Below are 20,290 nucleotides of genomic sequence, written 5' to 3'. Positions count from 1 at the left end.
ACCAGAACCAGACAAATTGCAGGTATATATAGATACATTTCCATCTTATCAATACTGGTTCCAATACATTGAAGGAAGTAAAACTGGCTTTGTATTTTTACACAAAATTTCCTGCCTCTCAAGTGAGGGTATGGGGAGAAAGAACAATTAAAAAACCAAACCCAAACAAAACAAACAAAAAAACCCCCCGAACTAAAAACAGCTCCACAAAACCAAAGAACAACAACAAAATAAAAAAACCCGCTAATATAATTAATGGAAAAGAACACTAAGCACTAAAAGGCATCACAAATACACAAAAATTAACAGTGAATTTAAAAGTGCTATAACACTTCTGAATAAAAAACTATAATGCTAGCATTTCAAATAAAATGCAGTGGTATTAATACATTTAACACTATATTATTAAATACTATATTAAAAGGCAGTTAAAGTAAGCATCTAAAGTAAGCATCTAGAATTTTGTCATAGTCTTTCAGTTTAACTTATTAAATGAAAATATAGCCTCTACTTATGCAATCTTTTACATATTTATTTATCTATTTCCAGCCAAGATTAGGCACATAACAAATTTTTCCAAGCAGGCAATATAGTACTCCTGCAAATGAAATAAATATTAAGTTAGACATGACAGCTTCTAAGCAGTGAGTAAGAATGATAATTTTATTCCAAAATTAGATTTTTCAAAAAATGGCAGCTTTTTATAAACAGTTTGGTAATAGCAGGTGCAAATGAAGTCCAAATAAGAAATACACTATGGGAAAAGAAATGCATTAGAAGTGATTTTTTTTTTACTTCAACCAGCTGGTGGGCAGTTTATGCACAACAGTTTATACAGACTTACTGGAAATTGTCATTATGTCTATCAGTAGGCTTGTGGATTTTCTCATTATTGGACTGTCAAATCCTTTAAAAAATTCCATTAAGGTTTTGTTGCAGTGACACCAGTGACAATGAATTCTCCGTGTTCAAAGAAAATTAATGCAGTCTTTTAGAAGAAGGCCATTTACTGATAGCATACCTGGATGTAATAATCTGGTTTTATTCTTTTTCATGTTAATAGTTAAAGAAATAAGGCCACATTGTGCCAACTGGCAAAACTAAACAGATGCCTTTTATAGTATTGTGTTATGTAAGGCGGGCAGAAAGGGAAGCACACAGGTCAACATAAATATGTATATATACACATATAGACCTAAATACTTATCAATAGACATCTCCTTTCCATCTGTGTTCTGTGACAGGACATGGACTGGCCTGATCCTTCGAGCTGTGCCATTTTACAAGCTGTGGAGACTGGAAAAAACCTTCTTTATTGGATAAACCATATTAATGTGTAGGATGTGGCTACATGGCTCCCAGACCAGAGAGGGAACATTGATGCATGGCTCAGATTTAGTTCTTACTTGCCCATTGTTTTCTAATAGTTTAAGCAGATCAGCCTTGCTGCTTTCTCACCTATTTCATCTTTTCTCATGTCCTTCATCTTGTCTATGGTGAGATTCTTCTCTTCCAGCTTGGAGAGGACGGATGGTGGTAGCACAGAGAACTGCCTCAGTGGGCTCACCCAGCCCCAGAGCCGCTTGTCAATGACTTTGCTGAGGTTCAGTAGCCGGTACGTCATGGCAGGCCAGCGCTTCCTCAGGGCAATCTCAAAAAGAGCTCGAACAATACGAGCTGCATTCTGGAAAGTGAAAAGGAAAAAAAAGAAAGGCAAAACTGTTGTAATTCTCTCAATATTATTTGTAAAATGAAAAGGATCCCATAGACTGAACTTTGACAAACCGCAACAATAGATTTTTCTTTTCAAACTGATTTCAAACATTTTTGAAAACTATTTTTTCCATCACTGTCTAGTGGCAGAACTACCTCATGGCTGCATTCTGAAATTATGAAAAGAAACGTGCAACCAATTAAAATGGTAGTGTCAGGTCTGCCATAAAACTTTGACCACAGTTATGCTAACATTATGGAGTTCTAAATTTATTGTGTATCAATCACTTCTGAAGCAAATTCACTTAATGTACCCCCCATATAACAGACACCTGAAAATTCAATTTATAGGGAAATTCAACTTTTGTATTTCTGCAGTTTATGTTTCTATAATAGCATCCCATTTCACACTGAATTTCACAACATTTGCACAGAAGCTTAACAGTAGTGAATGTTTAAAAACATTTTACTATATTCTCGGAATAGTGTGTAACCGAACTGTACAAATATGCTTGGATTTGGAAAAATAATTATTAACATAAGTTTGAATGAGGTCAGTCTTATCCTGAAAAACCTAAGTTATGGTATTCCTTTCATAAACTTTTCAACTGTATTATGAAGCTATGCTTTTTTAAATTTTTTTTTTCCCTACCAGTACTATGTCTGGATTAGGAATTATGTTCTTGATTCATTGAATAGAATATAATCATTCCCTACTGGCTCTGCTATGCCAACAGGAATAAAAAATAGAAAATTATTTGGTTGTGATAGGAAGCATATGTTACTAAAGAAGCACATTCCTCTTAGAAAGAATGAAAAATTTTCTTAATAGCACTGGTTCACAAGTACAGTTTATGAATATCTGAGAAGAAGACCATGTTGCCTCACTAAACATGCTATAAATGAGACAGACAAATAAAAGCAATTGCCTTGAAAGCAAAGATTAAAATGATCCTACTGAAAATTATTTTCCTGTGCAAGTGCCACAATTTTTATCATATGTGCAATCAATTAATAATTTTCTCATTTATACTCATACATGCTACAAAATACAAACATTTCTGAAAAAGGTTATGCTGCTATGAAAATGTTGCTAAAGACTATGTATAATTTTGAATATTTAAATCTCATCTTTAGACCCAACTAAATGCAGCTTTTAGATTAACTCTTTCCAAAGCAGTTTTGTAAGGATGAGACAGAAATAATTCCATGCAACATCTCTGCCGCCTACTAAATATAAAAAAGAAGAGTGAGAGAGAGAGATGGGCTAAAAGGTACATTTTTTTGGGGTCACAGTTGTCTAAATATATCTCTGTGTCACATCCCCCTCTGTACCTGCCTATCTGTGGTAACTAAACATGCTGTGTTACAATCAACCCCTTGGGTGTCAAATGAAGCCAACAAACAGATACATAGACTGGTATGTCAATCTGCACATTTTTTACTAGATTACAACTAGCAACAGAATTGCAATAGCACATCTTTCGTGAGTAAACCAAGGCATGCGAATCAAACACAAAATACGTTTTGCAGAATGAAGTATAAAAACTCACAAAGCATAAAAACCAGTTTTTCACATTTAGAAGAAAATCCTGAAATTTAGAGAATATGATTTCTGTGCAATCACAGTTAGAGGAACTAAATAGAATAGGATTACATGGGTGCTACAAACAAAAAAGGACATTTATAATTAACAAAAACTGCCATAATCTCCCAAGGTAGCCTTTTGCAAAACTTTTCTACTTGTGTAATAGCTCACATGCATACACAAACACAAGACTCTGATTCTCACAGAAATTTGCACAGAAATGTACAAAAAAAGGTGCAGATCGCGGGCCTACTTGTATAATTGTAGATATTTGGGAGAATTAAAACATCAGAAGTCAGCAACAAATACGTAGAAAATACTATTTTTACCTGTGCAACATATGCAGAATCCGAAATAAGGGAGAAGCTGTCCATCTCCCCTCTGCTAATGTATGTTTGAAGGAGGATATTAATTTTTCCATAATTGTTTTCCACACCTCCAGGAGCAGGAAGTTCACAGAAATCATTTAGTAAGGTATCTAGTTCTTCTATTTCTTCTTCTCTTACCTACAACACAATTATACATTTTGAAGAGGCCGAAGAAATTTGATAAAAATTTTTACACTGAAATAAAATTTTCCTTATAACATAGTTATATCACATTTAAATGGAGTCTCTAGTTTTAAGGAGAAAAAAAGAAGAAAAAAAGCAGTAAACCCACATCTTCTACAATGTAGCTAATAGACCATAATTGAAACTATCTTAATAGGGACACAATTACATTTTGTTATTCATCACCATCTATTAAGGTTGCCATTGACATACAAAAATTTGGTATGCCACAAAAATTGAATCTTGTGACCTTGTCATCCTTCTTCTGATGAGATTTTATTTTTTATTTGACCAGAGTAAAACTTCTGTCCATCTGGATTAGGGCAATCTTGAATTAACATTAAATGTACTCATTATAGTTACACAGTTTGCATGTGGTATAATAAATTTTTAAACTCAAAAGTGTGAAGTACTATGATTCATCATATTAAAATTTTCACTGTTAATAAGATTAAGTCTTAATATGAGTAAAGAAATATTAATATCTATGGTTTGAATAATGCATAACATTTCACATTCTAACTGATGACCCTCATATGGCAAAACCGGCATAAATCTACATATTCTTTGACTTACTGATAGTCTGTTAGTGTAAAACTTATTTGAAGAGGGTAAATGTTTGGTCCCTGCAGGGAACCATCTGAAAGTAATTTTCATTTGGACCTGACTACCTGACATACAAAAGACCCTAAGACAATTGGGTTAAAATCCCCAACTTTCTAGTGACTAGTCCCACAGGAAAGAAAGACATGAAGTACAGAACCATCATAAATGACTCCACTTTGAGGGGAATACTATGCTCTGCTTACAACAGCATTTTTGACAATTTTTTCTGCTCTTGCACAGCACAAGCCTTATCCAGATCTGTATTTCAGCTACTGATGAGTTACATATCTCAACATTCAGAATCTATAAAGGCATTATGGAAACGTGATTAATTTATCAAAAGCCACAATCTCCATCACACAGAGGGGCAAATCCTGAACTATTCTTGTGAAACCCAGTTATTCATTTTAACATTCAGAGCTGCACAGCAAATGAATCACAAAAATCTGGAAATGACAGTGCACTGATGCCATGCCATATAAATCTGAGAAAGTAAACTAGAAAAACTGTGCTTTAGTCAAGAAGCATCACTACTAACTTTATTAAAAATATAGAAACATATCACATGATATTTTCCATATGCTTTCCTTTTAAATATTAAATTACGCTAAATTTAGACCTAGTCAAGCATTATCACTATCATAAAAAAACCCTTCTAACTTGGAAATCGTTCCATGTATGACTCTGAAACCTCACTGCTTATTATCTTCTGTAATAGAAGAGATTACAGCAAAATAGAATTTCTCCATTAGATAAAGAGATGGTAATACCCAGACAATGTGTGCAAATATGTAAATATGTAGATGGTGAGGGATTCACACTGCCAGCTCGCAGAGCCAGGTGAATGGGAGCCAGCTCCGATCTGCAAGTTGCATAATTGTGGTAAAATGGCAATGAGCCCAAGCTAACAAACCCTGTGGAGTCTGGCTCATACCTCTGTGAGATGGAAGCATGGGCAAACAAGCTCATGCCAGCTTGGAATGTATTGCCTCTACCCACACGGGAGGCAAAAAGGGAGGTTGGAATTGAACTGAGTACAATAGGACAGTAATCTTCTAGCTCGTGTAAAATCTGTTATGACAACTTTCTAGATTTCAGATTTGAATTTATGAGAATTTATCATTCTGCCGATTTAATTATGTTCCCTGCAGAAAATACATCAGAGGTCCCTTCAGTACGTCCTGCCTCATTCCTGATAAAGCAAACTGTTCGGGGAGACATCCAATAATGCCTTAAACATCAAACAGAGAAACTATCTCATCCTTCGGCACACTATTCAAATGGACACTCAGCTTCACCTGTTAATAATTGAAGAGCTGAAAAGTTCTTAAAAGCATTTTAAAGAATTACTCAAAGATCCATAACTAGCTATATTAAATGTGCACTACAGTTCAAGCTGAGCTACGTACAAATTTGAGCGAGAGCATATTATGTTTACTTAGAAAACATTTTATAATGGTGCTTAGCATTTAACAAAACTTATGTCTGTAGACAATATTTATGGAGTAAGTACCACAGAAGTGTCTAGCTTCAAGACATTATTTAACTTTACCTTTATCTGTTCAAACTCTTCAGCTTTTGATACTATAGCAAGAATATCGCCTTCGGTTTTATGAGCATCAAACAATTCATTGAAAGTCTATTAAAAATAAAAAGAATTGCTTTGTCACTGAAAATAAAAATACACATATAGTAGGAAACAAAGAAACCTTAGCCAAGAGTTTAAAAGGCATATAAGGCTAAAATGCAAGTTATTGGAAGACCAGGGTGATGCAATTTAAACAGGAACAAATTCCACGACTTTTTGGCAGTTTCAGAAAAACAATCCCTCCCTGTCACTTGGCCACCCCAAAATCAAGAGACATGCAATGTGGCCACTGACAAAAAAAGTCTAGGACATATCTGACTGAATAAATATATATAATTTTACACAGTGACAGTATACAGTTAAAAATTATTAATGCTGAGTCTTTAGCTTTTATTCAAGAAAAACTTATTTGCTTAAAAAATTTTTTTAAGATGAATGTGTACATAAAATCAAGTTTCCAATACTACAAAATTTTGTACATGTTTACAACAGAATCTGATTACAGTGCCAGAAGTTGCTCAAGGTTGTCAACATGACAGGACTTTCTCCCGGAGAACGTAATGCGTCACCACACACTACAGTACAATGCGCTATCACGTACCAGTGGTTGCACACGCCATGAATATCAAAATGTTTCTTATAATTATTCAAAAAGTCAAAAATACTATAGAATTTTAAAATCTCACTTTACACTCAGTCTAATTTTTCAGTATTGCTCAACATAAAATCAAGTTTCCAATACTACAAAACTTTGTACATGTTTACAACAGAATCTGTTTACTGTGCCAGAAGTTGTTCAAGGTTGTCAATCTGATAGGACTTTCTCACAGAGAAGGTAATCCGTTTTCAGACACTACAGTACAATGCGCTACCAGTGGTTGCACACACCATGAATATCAAATGTTTCTTATAATTCTTCAAAAAGAAGTCAAAAATACTATAGAATCTTCAAATCTCACTTTACACTGAGTCTAATTTTTCAGTATTGCTCGATATTTAGTTTCTTTCTTTTTTACTAATTCCTCTCCCCGACATTTCAGTAAATATGATTTGAAAATAAAATGAACAAATCAGATACATATTTTGTAATATCTTACAACTATTTTAGGCATATGTTAAAAAAAGAAGGAAAAAACCCTCCAGAAACAGGACATCATCTTTTACCTCTATAGTATTGTATTTAATATAGTAGTGGCTGGCAGTTCTGCCTAAATCTGTTGAAGAAAAAAAGCCAGTCCGTTCTTCAAAGCGAATCATGCGGGCTTTGTCCAGTTTTCTGCCAACTTCAATAACCAATTGTTCTCTGTGCTTTTCTAGACCTGGATCCATCTAGACATGAAACATACACATTTATTTGCATAAAAGTAATATGAAATATATAATTTTCTTGATGTAATCCAATCACAGAAAGTCAAAAATCTGATAAAATGAAGGTACAGTTATTAAGTCATAATTTTTTGAGATCTCACTAATAACAGTTATATTGACATTACTGACCAAAACCTGTCTGTATAAGATAAAACAACCAGAATAAAATTTCATTTACAATTATTTAGGACTATCATTACAATGGAGACCAATACCATTTATGAAACAGTAGCATAATTATAAAACAAATTCACATTGAAAATTTTGAAAGATGTTTTAATGATAACATATTCTTCATTAAATTATCATTACTGTATCACTTCAAAAAACCATGTCATTTTATGGCACCTTCTGTTTATGAAAATGGCTGAAGATATACCTTCCTGTCTAGTTGACATGAGGATGGCTTTAATTGCATTGATAATAGATTAAGCTTGAAATTGCATGGCTTAAATGTTTCCTAGCAAAAATACCTTTAACATCCCCAAAAGCCTTTGGTATGTTAATTGGGATATTCTAATTAGTGAGTTACAGATGTACAGTAACATTCACATTAAAAGCACACCAAGGAGCTTCCTGTACCCAACATCACTTCTATTCATATCAAAGTTCAGGAACTTGGACATTTTGTCCCACTAATAATGCACATTATCTCATTAGTACATAAAAGGCTGGGCAAAACTCCCATCTGAGTAGGACTGCTGTATAATTATGTGTTTCCACATCAGGCACCTGGGATACCCACACTGGCAGGGATGAGTGAAAAGGGATTCATAGTTATGTTAACCTTCTGCTATATGTGCACCTGAGATATATCTCTAATTAGACAAGCAATAATTAGTTTTAAGGACTGAAACACCGTCCTAGTCCACAGGCAGTATTCTTATTTCAGGACTTGTGTATAGTTCAGATTTCCTACAAAATAAGTCATACCAGTCCTCTTGGTAAATCTGAAACAGAGATACATGGCCAAGATAGCAAAAAGGAGCAGGCTTTAAGAATTGTTGTGCATTGGTTTGCTCTGGTTTTCCCTGGACCAGGATCCAGTTTCACCTTTGTGTAGAAGTACATCAGCTCATGGTCAGTGAAGCTGCAGACAAATGCAGTCATCTCCACAAATCAGCTGTGAGACTCGTTCCTAATATTCCATGTTTGCCAGTTACCTTGAAGCTGTTTCTCCTTAGTTATGGCTTGCCTTAGTTTCAAGTCAAAAGCTAAGATGGCAAAGGTCTAGACTTCTTTTCTCAATAGTAAGTCATGCATTGAGGTCAGATTTCAGAGCAGAGTTGGTCAAAAAAAAAGTGATCTAGATGCCAGATGTTCAACATTTCTTAAAGCTATCATGGGGGAAAAAAATTTAAAAAATATCAAAATGACTCCCTACTCCTTTGGCAGTCCAAAGTACCTGCCAATCTTTTGCCTTACATAAAAGCTGAAGCTGCAACAGCACACTAACATTTTTTAAAAAGTTTTTGCTTTAAAGGAAAGGTCACCAACTTGAAAAAGCTGTGAAACAATATTTGAGTTTAGAGAATCCATGGTTAGCACCCTTCTTGTTGAACTTGCATAATTAGAAATCCTCAGAATAAAGGATCCAGTCTAGAACAGCTTTAAGCCATTCCCTCTAAAATGAGCCTTGGCATGTCCACAGTAAGAAACTGAGCAGGTCTGGAGTATGCATATGGAAATTTAAGAGTGCATGATAAAGTACATTACTATTCATTATAAAGTACTATTCATTATAAACTATTATTCACACCGTTTTCCTTTAACTTACTGACAGAAATGTTGGGCACAAGCTTCTCTAATTTTTATATCTAAACATAAGTTTTATGGTAATAAAAAGCTCTGCTTAACTATGGGAACACCAAAGAATGGAACCAAAAAGAGGAGAAAATAGACAAAGAAGGTTTTTAATGGAGGCACCTTTTCATTGGAAGCCCAGAAGTATGAGAAAATTCCTGTAATTCATACTGCTGGCTTCACTAATACGACATTTGCATTTGCTCCACTTTTTAGTTCCACTCTTTGTTTTCTCTTGCTGCTCCTCATTAATTTTGGCCATTTTCATGAATCAGTAAGAGGCATTATTGGCATTTCTGGCAAACAACTGGAAAAATCACAAATCAAAGCAGTGGACCTGCAGTAGCCTGCTCCTAGGTGTAGCCCAGAAAGATCCTGGAGACAACATGTGGGGTTCCAAAGATGTGCACCCTACTGTGTGGGTGCCCTGAAGTATAATTACTGCATGTGGTGAGCACCAGTGGAAAGGGAATGGGGAATGAGTTTGCATGATCTCAGTCTCAACAAACAGCTAGAAGTGTGATCCCCGAGGGATATAGGGAATCTGAATGGATAACACTGACTGTCAGTAAAAACAGAGACATAAACATACTGCAATTACTAAAATACAGTAAGACATCAATTATGAAAAGTGGATACCTATACCTGGACTGGTCTAATTGACAAAAGCTTTGGTTATACCTGTATCTGGCATTAGAGCATCTGTATTCTATCACACATAAACTTTGGCATTTAAAACTGGTTTATCTAGAAAATGAGGATTTGCATTGGTTTTTCTCCTACATGAATGGGTAACACTTCACATTGATATAATTTGTTACTTCCTTAACTCAAACATATGCATGTCTAATATTAGCACATCAAATCCAAAGGAGTAGAAAGAAGGTTAGTGGAACAATCCTCACTTTCTCAGCAGTTGAACAGAAACACTAGAGCAGGAGGAAGGGGAGAAACTCCTGTTTGTGATTTTTAAAATTTTTAAAAGATATTTCTGTTACTGCTTTTTTCACCACTTATTATCATGACGGTTACATTTCTTTAAATGTAGAATTTGATAGTGAAACAAAAAAACAGAATTTATATTAGTGGGACAACAACATTTTTCTCACTAGCAAATCAATTTTTGATTCTCATTCATCTATTACTTTGTGGTCTATGTTATATACTGTTATATTAACATATGGTAATACACTATATGGCTTTTTACAGAAAAGAAATTTGAGATGACCAGAGGTCTAAAGGTGTCTGCAGAAGCTTTCTTAAGCAATAGCACACCTATTTCCACTGCAGTTTCCACTATCAGAGACAAAAAATGTCAAACAACTGTCTACTGACATATACCTCTACATGTCACCATGACCTAACAAACTGCTGCTCACGATGTCAAAATAAATGATGAAGTCACAAAACGGGTCCTTGACATGAAATAAATTACAGTTAACATACACTTGTGAGTTTGTCCTGCATTAGGCTCAATTAACTGTGTCTAACTATGCTAACATTAAATGCTTATAAAAAACTGTACAATGAAAAATGTAATACTATTTAGATAATCTGTAAACTATTAATCTTCCTAAAATTTACAGGTAATGGAAAAAACTTGGAAAAAACCCCTTACGTAAATGTGCTCTGATTTATATGACAGCATGAAATGCTTTTAAATACACAAACAAAATTTTCCCCCCAAAAATCTTGTAATTAATAAATCATATGAAAGAAAATATCACCCAATTAAAATTTTATTTTATAGTTTATAAATTATTATACCAGGAAACATTCTAAAACAAAAGCTGATGGGGTGAGTGCTAATCAAGCAATTAAAAAATGCTTTCTTTTATCATTTCTATCTAGTCTACAAAACTGAAACACTGAAAACAGCCTAAGTTACAGTAACTGTGTGATAAGAATGAATGGTATCCTTTGGAGCATAACTTGACCAGTTAAAATGTATTTTTATGTGAACAGAAGGGGCCTCATAATTCAGTGTTAAAAACACTCTGCTACAGAAAATATCTTCCTTTTTCTAAGCACTTTAAAAAGAATTGCTGATGTCAGGTTAAGTAGAAATAGCAAATATTTATCCTCACATCAGGGAAGGATTAGAGACTCAGAACAGGTTACAGATTTTTTTAAAATGCATTTTATACCTGATAAGCTTTGTGACTGATGCCATATACTAATGGATTTGCTCTCATCCGTACATAAAGATAAGTGTAACTTATCCACTTTACTGCTTCTTCCACATTAGTTACCGTGCCAAGAGCAATCTGGAAATAGGAGAAGAGACAAAATTAAGTATATATGTTACAGCTGTACATAAGTACTTGGCTGAAAACACATGGAATTCAATGTATTAGCACAAGATTAAAGAAAGTGTTGGGATATTTACAACTTACATAATTTTGAAATAATCCTAAAATAATAACTTGACCAATTTATGCAACTTTATCTTGTGAGCATGTAATAATAACATGGTTTGCTTTGACACAATACTATAGATACAGTGACCATAAATGATCTTTCCTACACAACTTATAATTTTTTTACAATTAAAAGATGTTATTGAGCAAGCTTGATATAAAAATAAAAAGACAAACAAACCAAAATTATTCTGTAGTGGATATGGTCAAGGCAATTTAAAGAAGACTACTTGAAAAGAAAATAATCTACATTTAAAAGATTAATTTCATCATGCCAATGTGAAAGCACCACCAGGTCCTAAACAAAATGATATCAAGAATCTTTAGGTTTTTTCTTCCTCATACTTGGCAATCCCTTTATAAACAGTCTTTTTTAATAGTTTTCTCCTTTTGTAGCTGCAAGTCAAATATACAGGCATCTACTAGATTTTTGTTGTATCAAAATATAACAAAATTGAACAGATATATTCATATATATATCTACATATACACACACACATACATATATATATATATAAAAACATGTTTATTTATATTTCAAGGCTAAATCAGGTACACCAAACCCATTTTTTTGTTCTGACTTTTTTTTTTTCTGAAAATGCAATACTTTTATCACTAAATTGTTGACCACACATGTATTTTTACTGGATAACTTCACCTCTATTTTGTACTGGTTACATTCACAAGAAGCATTTTACTGCTTAATTCCAGTTAACCTGACTTTACCAGAAGAATTTAATATTTCCTGCATGTCCCATGAACAAACCTTTTTTGGTTGTTGCCGGTTGTTAAAACAAGCAAAAGTCCCTCTTACCAAAGTTTTGTGATCCTTTACTGCATTTTTAAAGTTATTTTTGTTTTATTGGTGTTTGGATTTCATATAAATTTTCCATGTGACTTGGCAGAAATAATAATTTAAAAAGCCTATAGAACTGAGTACATATGCATGTTCAGACTGAAGTACCTAGACTGTAATAACAATACTAACATTCTTTTTCAAATAACATAAATATCTGGTAAAAAATAACAATGAAAGGCATATCTGCCTTAAGCAAACTTGAATCCAGCAAAACCTTGTTAATATCAATGTCTAATAGCATGGAGTAACCCTAGGCTTTGCTTAACACACTTTTCAAGTGCTATTTTGTTGTTCAAAAGCATAAGGAGGTTGGGGGAAGTCCCATAGTATTGCTTTTCAAGGCAATAGCCACATAATGCAGTGAAATAGCTACAAAAGCATTCAGTTCTTCACAGACTACTACAGGGAGAGCATGGAATAGAGCCCACAGGTTACTATTACTTGGTTTGTACACAGGTTATTTGGAGCATTTGGTTTCTTTGCGTAACTCAAACATCTTTCAGTGCAGAACTTGAAATAGCTTAAAAACATAGTCCACTAGTAGCATTTTCAAGAACCACTTTCACAATCATGAAAACATAATATTCTTGTTACTGAGGACCATGAAGTCTGACAAAAACCAAAACAAAACACGCCTCCCTTTTTCTTTGCCTCATTTGTTCAAATACCTGATTCTACTACTATTGTGTTCTATTCTGATTAATTATTTCAATAAGTTAAAAGCAAAACTGAAGGAAAAAGGAATTGTGAAATACAGTTGGATTTCAGATACAGTACTGAAATCTAATATTTCCTTCTTCCCCCAACGTCAATAATACAATAGTAAAAAAAACCCAGAGTAATTTCTAAATATTTGCCGCCATCTAGTGTTCAAGTAAAGTTCTTAGGGACTGAAAATTTATCCTACATTAAACAGTATGAATGATCCAAGTTTCCAGCATTTCCTCAGCTGTGTATTAGACATTTAGTTACAGATGGAATAATTGGTGAGTAGAAATATTTGCTATCTTGATATTGTATTGCCCAATTACACCAGTTGTAATAAAACAATCTTATTTTTCCACAGTTCAAATGTAAACAATGGTGTTTCATCACTCACAGAATGCAATTTAGAGTACTACATTTATCCAACTCACAGTGCAATTTTAAATTACACTAATAATCAGCACCACACAATTTTAACTAATTTTACAGTGACTGACATTGCCATCATTACAACATGCCCCCCCCCTTTTTTTTTTTTTTTTGCAAATGCTATACTTGCCATCATTACAATATGCCCCCCACCTTTTTTTTTTATTTTTTTACAAATGCTATAACACAAACTTTAGCTGAATGATATTTCAGAATAGGTGGCTTTGATTTTCAAAAAAGTGTAAACCAGATACAAGTAGCATGGCTTTTGGGGGGCAGTTCTTCAAAAATGAGGTTTTTTTCTCTGATATTTCTGATGATTAGAAAATGGCATAAAAATTTTACCAATAATATATACTGAACTTATTATATAGCATAATACATTCTGCTTTACATATATGTGCCTTTTTTACAAATATACTGTCTGTTATTGTTGTATAATTGAGTCAGATTACACAAAGAAAAATTTCACTATATATATCAAATATTTGTTGTTAAGGTAAGAGAGCAAGGACCCTTTCTTACAACCGAAAAAGCAATTTTCTGTTTCCTTTGGAAACCAGTGGATTTTAAATCACTATTTCAGCCCCATAGGACTCTGGTCTTATTCCTGTGAAGCTTTTGAAATAATTAATGCTAGTAGAATTGTCCTAAGTTGGACTGAATCTCCTGTGCTTTGCCCCATACCCAGATCAGCCATCCAGTCACCCGGCTCCTGAGTAATTTTTTCTTTTAGGAAGGACTCTGAAGGAATTTTTCATCTCTTCTGAGAACCCTTTCTTTCAAGGCAAAAGATTAAGAGGTTTGTCCAGATGTAAAAAGTCACCATGTTCTACATTCCTGTCTTCAGATGAAAATCTCAAGCACATGCAAGTGAAGGCACACACCCTGGGGAAGGTCCAGCACTGTCCAGCGCTGCAAATCATTTCCTAAGCTCTCTGGGGAAAGGAGTTGTCCCAGAAACAAGCTGGAGTCCAGCTGTGGTTGTCAGGGAGGGCTCTTTCAGGTGGAAACCATTAGGGAAGGAATGGTGACCTGCATTGTATGAGCTATTGATGATAGTTCCCAGATAAGTTAAAGTTTATGGTCTAATTAAACCACATCCCCTGCATCTTATCTTTCTTCCTGTACTTCCAGAAAAGACAGACGTAGGTATTTTCTGTTTGCCAGCTGGTCAACTGCCCCAACTCAACTAAGTACCTTAACCAGCTATTTTATTCTTTTTTACATCTTATTATGCCCACTAGCAAAATTTCAGCAAAAAAGGAAAAGGGCATCTCCATGCCTTCATTATCATCACTTATCATTTACTGTTCTGCTAATTTTTAGGAGAAAAAACCCCCACAAAACCAAACCAAAACTCAGATCTGCAGAAGAGAATTAACAGTGGACTGACATGCTGATATACACATTCAAAGTCTTAATTTTGGTGTCAACTCGACAAAGTTGGATATATTTCAGGTTTTCCCACTCTGTAGTTCTCCTAAGAACAAAAGCACTGAAGCATCAAGATCAGCTGTCTCTGAGGTTAGGTAACAGCAAGTGCTGAAGGGCAAAATGCAGCAATGAGGAAGAAGCATCATACATATTTTGCCCAAATTTTTAACTATTGCATCTCAAGGTCTTTAGTTAAAGGTATTGGCTTTGTACTTGGTATCTTTCAATGGATTTTTATTCATTTGTGGACAGTTTCTAAGGTACTTTTCTATTTAGAAACAGCTCCCTGCAGAGAGTTCCACTGCCTAACCACCCAGTTGACATAACTTTGTTTTCTAAACCTGCCACTGACTCACTGCAGCCAAAACATACTGGTTCTTGTCCCAGGAGAGATGCAATCTTTTGCCATATTACTTCATTTATTACTTCACAAAACTCTGTCATATAATGTTTATTTGTTTTGTTCTCTCCTGAAGCATGCAAAAAAATTGGTGGGTTCCTTTCACAGAAACGGATTTATTCCTTTGCCCATCCTCTCAGAAAATTTCCTGCTTCTAGAGAATTATTTTTATATGGGTATTAGAAATACTGCAACTTTTTGCATTATTGCCCAAATTTACTCTCCTGCACCACATAAGTCTAGGTAAAAATTCAAGGCCATGGATTCCCCTTAGCAATTGTGTGGCTAGGATTATGTGCTGTATTACTCCAAATATCTGCATCATTCTTACCATCTATCTATTTCTGCTAAGAGACCTGGTCTAGATAAAAGCAATTTCCTATTCTTGTAGAAACATGAAGTCTTCCCATATTCCAACTGCTGTCTTTGGTTTATCAGCCCTTCTTTCAGATATTGGTGTGTCCATAACAAATTAAGAATCTAAACAATTCAGCAATGCTTCTGGCCTTTAATTTATTTCTCTTTATAACTAGAAAATAAGCATTTGGATTTCCTGGACTACTTGTAATGAAAGCAGATTCTGCTCCTACAATATGTTGTTTTATTATCCATCAGTGCAAATTTCCTGGTGCTAACAACAGGCTCTGTTATGGAGAAGATGACAGTGGTCATCAACATACTGGTCTTGATTTCTGTAATACATCAGTCAAAATCCATATATTTTGTATCCATACAGTGCTTGGTTATTACCAAAGGGCAGAAGATGACAAAATTTGAATGTGCTTCCTAAGACTACATACTTAATCATATGATGGCATATATTTTAAAACATGTTTTTTTTCCAGAATGGTGCAGCATATTGGAATAGTCATCTCCAGATAAACTTAACAATTTCTTCTAAACCATCTGTATCTTTCTCAGAGAATTCCACAATCTTAGATCAAATCAGCATACACAGAAGTTTAGACTGACTCCAATTATAAGGAAGGGATAAAGTTACTTTCCAGAAAACACAATAGCTCCTTGTCAGTGCTCAGAGTATTGGCTACCTGTAATCTGGCAGGTACTAATTTTTCCTGCATGTTATGACAGGAGGATAAGTAATGTCGCACATGTTGCTTTCATGCCCTTGCTATACTATTCTACTCCATTGCTATTTCTACTAACAATCATTTATCACTGGAATTAACAAAATTCTGATTGAATCTTCAGCTTCTGTAATTCTATCACTTAATGGAATCTGGGGTAATTTTAAAGCCATGAGTCCACTGTTCTTTTCAGATTACTACTATTACACAAAATCAGAAAAAAAGCCTAACTTCCGAATATTTAAAAAAAGTAGCAAACTCCTCTGTTATGAAGGAAAGCCTACCCAACCCTTGTTTCACTGTCTGCTTCCTGTGTCTCAAATAAAAGAATGAAGCTCTTCTATAAAATCTGGCTGGATTTTTTCCTAGTGAAAAGGCACAGGGTATCCCAAAACCAGATCACTCTCTCCTGATGTATTGTGGCACTGAATAATAACCACAAATATTCCTGACGTACACAACCAACTTTAGGATGTAAATTTTTACTGCTAATGTGTAAGGTGCTACTATGCAATTTTAAATAACTGAATATCCATCCAGTTCCACTTAGAGAATACTCAGAGGTGTCTACCTCCAGGATCATTAAGCATTGTCAAAAGGAAATGGTTGAGAGTAATATATCTGCCCAATGCAAGTATGCCTTCCATTTATTTTTGCTCTTTTTTTTTTTTTTTGTAGAAGGAGAGATGGGAAAATTGCAAAAGTGATGAAAAGCTAAAATAAACAAATATGTAAGAATTGCGTAGATAAAATAACAAGCATCTTTAAAAGACTATTCTTAGTAGACCAAATACACCTCACATCATTCAAAATGATAAGCAGTTTTATGTCATTGGACATTTCAGTTTAGCTAAACTGCTTGACTTCAACTGAATAAATGTCTAGTGCCTTTGAAAAAAAAAATTAAAGCCAAGTCCATTATTCTTCCTATGCTGCAAATACGTGAATTTGGTTACATACAGAATGACAGGATTTAATTGTTTTGTGGATTTTACTTCTCAGATATGCAGAACATCTACTAAATTCTAAAAAATCACTTCCGATTAAAAGGTAAATGCTGTGTTGCTACAGTTTTATTTTAATGGTATTTTGACCCTCCATCCTACCTTGGATACCTACTATCTTTTGCAAAAGACCCCCCATTTTCACATATGTAGCAGTTCACTTGAACACACACACCTATACACTAACAGTAATAAAGTATGTACAATGAAAATTTTATTAAGTGCGACAATATTGCATTTTTGTTTCAAATAATGCCAACCCTTTAAAGTTTGCTAGTTTCTCTAAACAAATCAAAGGTTACCTCTGCATTTAAGTTGTCTGCAAGGCTTTCAAGAAACTGGCTTTCAATTGGGTTCTGCTGTGTAAGAAGAGTCAGGTAATGGCTGAGTTTATCATGAGTTGTAATAATGATGCCTTCTCCGAATTTGTCAAACTGAGGCCGTCCAGCTCGACCAAATATCTGCATGACATCTAAAATTCCAAGGTCAACAAAGGAGCCTCTTTTTGCAGCATATATTTGTGTTCCCTGGTTGAGGAAAAGTTAATAAAAATTAACATAAATACACATGAATATAATCCTGATGAGCTGAATACTGAAATTAGGCAAATATAGCATGATTTCAGAAGTGTACTTTAACTAATCCTTTCATAATCTTTGATATATTTAAATCTTTACTATACAAACTAGACTCCCACTGGAGAGAATCAGTTTAATGAGATATAAATAACATTTCAAGTCAATCAGATATTTCCCCTCCAGGCCCAAAACTCACAAGAGATCTTGCTATCTATACTTCTTCATAGGTTTCTTTTAAGACAGATAACCCCTTACAGAGTAGGGAAGCTCTTACCTTAATAACAACAGCATGAGCAGGCAGATTGACACCCCAAGCAAGCGTAGCTGTACAAACCAAGACTTTGATATGTCCATTAGAAAACAAGTTCTCAACCAAACTTCTGTCTTGCCGCAGCATTCCTGCGTGATGAATACTAAATCCATCTGGAAATAGCTCACGTAACTGCTTATTTCTGGATCTCTGTACCTGGAGTGGACAAGAGTAACAATTAAATTCACTTCTAATTACAGCACAAGAAGTATCCTATTAAAAAAATACAGGAAAACTTTGGACATTATTATGAGTCATAAGAAAGAAACTATTTCTATTAAGATTGGACTTTTCATCAAGGCCAGTTTGCGATGATTTTCTATAAATTACTATTTCTATACTTGTTTTCTAAAAAATACTCTTAATTCTATAAAAGACTGCAAGAAGTTTAATCTTTGTACAGAAGTGTAGTTTCAGTTAAATGGAGATTCAAGATAACCAACAGTGAGTACATGGAAACTAAGAATTCTCTTATAATTTTTCCTTAAAATAAACTCTTTCAGACTGTGGAGGCAGCTTGGGCAGGCTTGAGGCTAAACTTACCATTAAGGAGGGGACATCCTTCCCCACCACCAACCATTGTATGGGTGCAGCATGGCCTGAATCAATAAATTCAGGGTACACAATCAAACTGTTTCATCTACCACTCATTTTTCCTTTCCCATAGGTAGGAGGCTGGAATCTCAGTCTGCAAAACCTCCAGCCTCCTGCAGGGTATGAGCTTTGTGAGCATTATTTCTGTGTGCTGGCTTTATCATGCTTCATCCACACTGAACACTGACTCTAAGTTATGAAAAACTAATATACTTCCCTAATTTGCCACAAACACTTCTGATTTTCTGCCTGTTTCTTCCACATTCCTACCTGCTGCACTGCCTTCCAAAATCAATTTCTGCTAAATATGATACCAAAAGGGCTGTGGTAATGATGATTCTAATCTTTTTCTAAACCAGATTTCTTTATCTTTGTTCATGGAGAAGCTCTACTTTTCCAAACCACACAAAGGTTAAGTAGTATTTGACTCTCACTGTATTTTCAGCCGTGCGTATTATAGTGAATTAATTATCGATAAAATTAGTTTTTTATTGTTTTTATTGTTGATGTTGTTATCTCTTCCCATTTACCATTTCCTGACACACAGCCACCGAAAAGTTGATTTATGGGATACAGAGTGGGTAAAGCAAAGCAAAACATGGTTCGCAGTACTGGCAAACTGCCAAACATGAACAATAAATCTCTGCAAACACAGAAATAAATAGGGAGATGGGAATGCAATTATAAAATGAGGACATGAAAAGAAAAATATTGTAGGAAAAACACATTTCTCAGTTTCTCAATTATCCAGCTTTTCAATATCTGATCTTTCCCATTTTAGCAGTAATTATTTACTATTCGTTTAAAGGAAATCAAATTCAGCTTTTAAACTATACATGACTTTTTGGCAAATTTAATTAACTGCTGTAGTGCCTAAAAGTGAATAAATAATAAATTGATAAAGTGGCCCTGCAGTTCATGAAGCTTATTCTTCATGAGCTAACAAACAGAACCAAGTATTTCATAAAGAGCACAAATGCACCAAGGTTTGCCTTTCTTGATTATCAACAACAAAATTCACTTCAACTGCATATTTAACTGTGACACAGAAATTTGGATTGCTCTTGATTATATCTGAAACTTGGTGTAAGCATGAATTAGCTTTTTTCTTAAATAAATGATTAAACAACCATCAAAAATTGCACTTTTTTAGACCTTTTTGTGTTGGTGTCATATGCCTATTTTACATGTATTAAGGAGTCTACTTTTCAAAAACCACAATTATTCAATATAAAAACATTGCACTTAA

At 34.3% G+C, this 20,290-nt stretch overlaps 1 protein-coding gene across 1 annotated transcript in view; it reads right to left on the bottom strand.

The window, feature by feature from the left end:
* ASCC3 (activating signal cointegrator 1 complex subunit 3) overlaps window positions 1–20,290 on the bottom strand; it is a 251,135-nt gene that overhangs the window by 81,528 nt on the left and 149,317 nt on the right. Inside the window, exons 15-21 of the mRNA XM_039727495.1 lie at window positions 18,412–18,603; window positions 17,862–18,086; window positions 11,365–11,484; window positions 7,211–7,375; window positions 6,011–6,097; window positions 3,631–3,807; window positions 1,459–1,684 (exon numbers count right to left, since the gene is read on the bottom strand). Of these exons, the coding sequence (XP_039583429.1) occupies window positions 1,459–1,684; window positions 3,631–3,807; window positions 6,011–6,097; window positions 7,211–7,375; window positions 11,365–11,484; window positions 17,862–18,086; window positions 18,412–18,603 (1,192 nt within the window). The remainder of the gene's footprint in view (window positions 1–1,458; window positions 1,685–3,630; window positions 3,808–6,010; window positions 6,098–7,210; window positions 7,376–11,364; window positions 11,485–17,861; window positions 18,087–18,411; window positions 18,604–20,290) is intronic.

Source organism: Passer montanus, unplaced genomic scaffold (genome assembly GCF_014805655.1).
Source record: "Passer montanus isolate IOZ18808 unplaced genomic scaffold, ASM1480565v1 scaffold11, whole genome shotgun sequence".
NCBI classification, from domain to species: domain Eukaryota; kingdom Metazoa; phylum Chordata; class Aves; order Passeriformes; family Passeridae; genus Passer; species Passer montanus.
The sequence above is the reverse complement of the archived record's forward strand: the minus strand, read 5'-3'. Positions and strand labels throughout refer to the sequence as shown.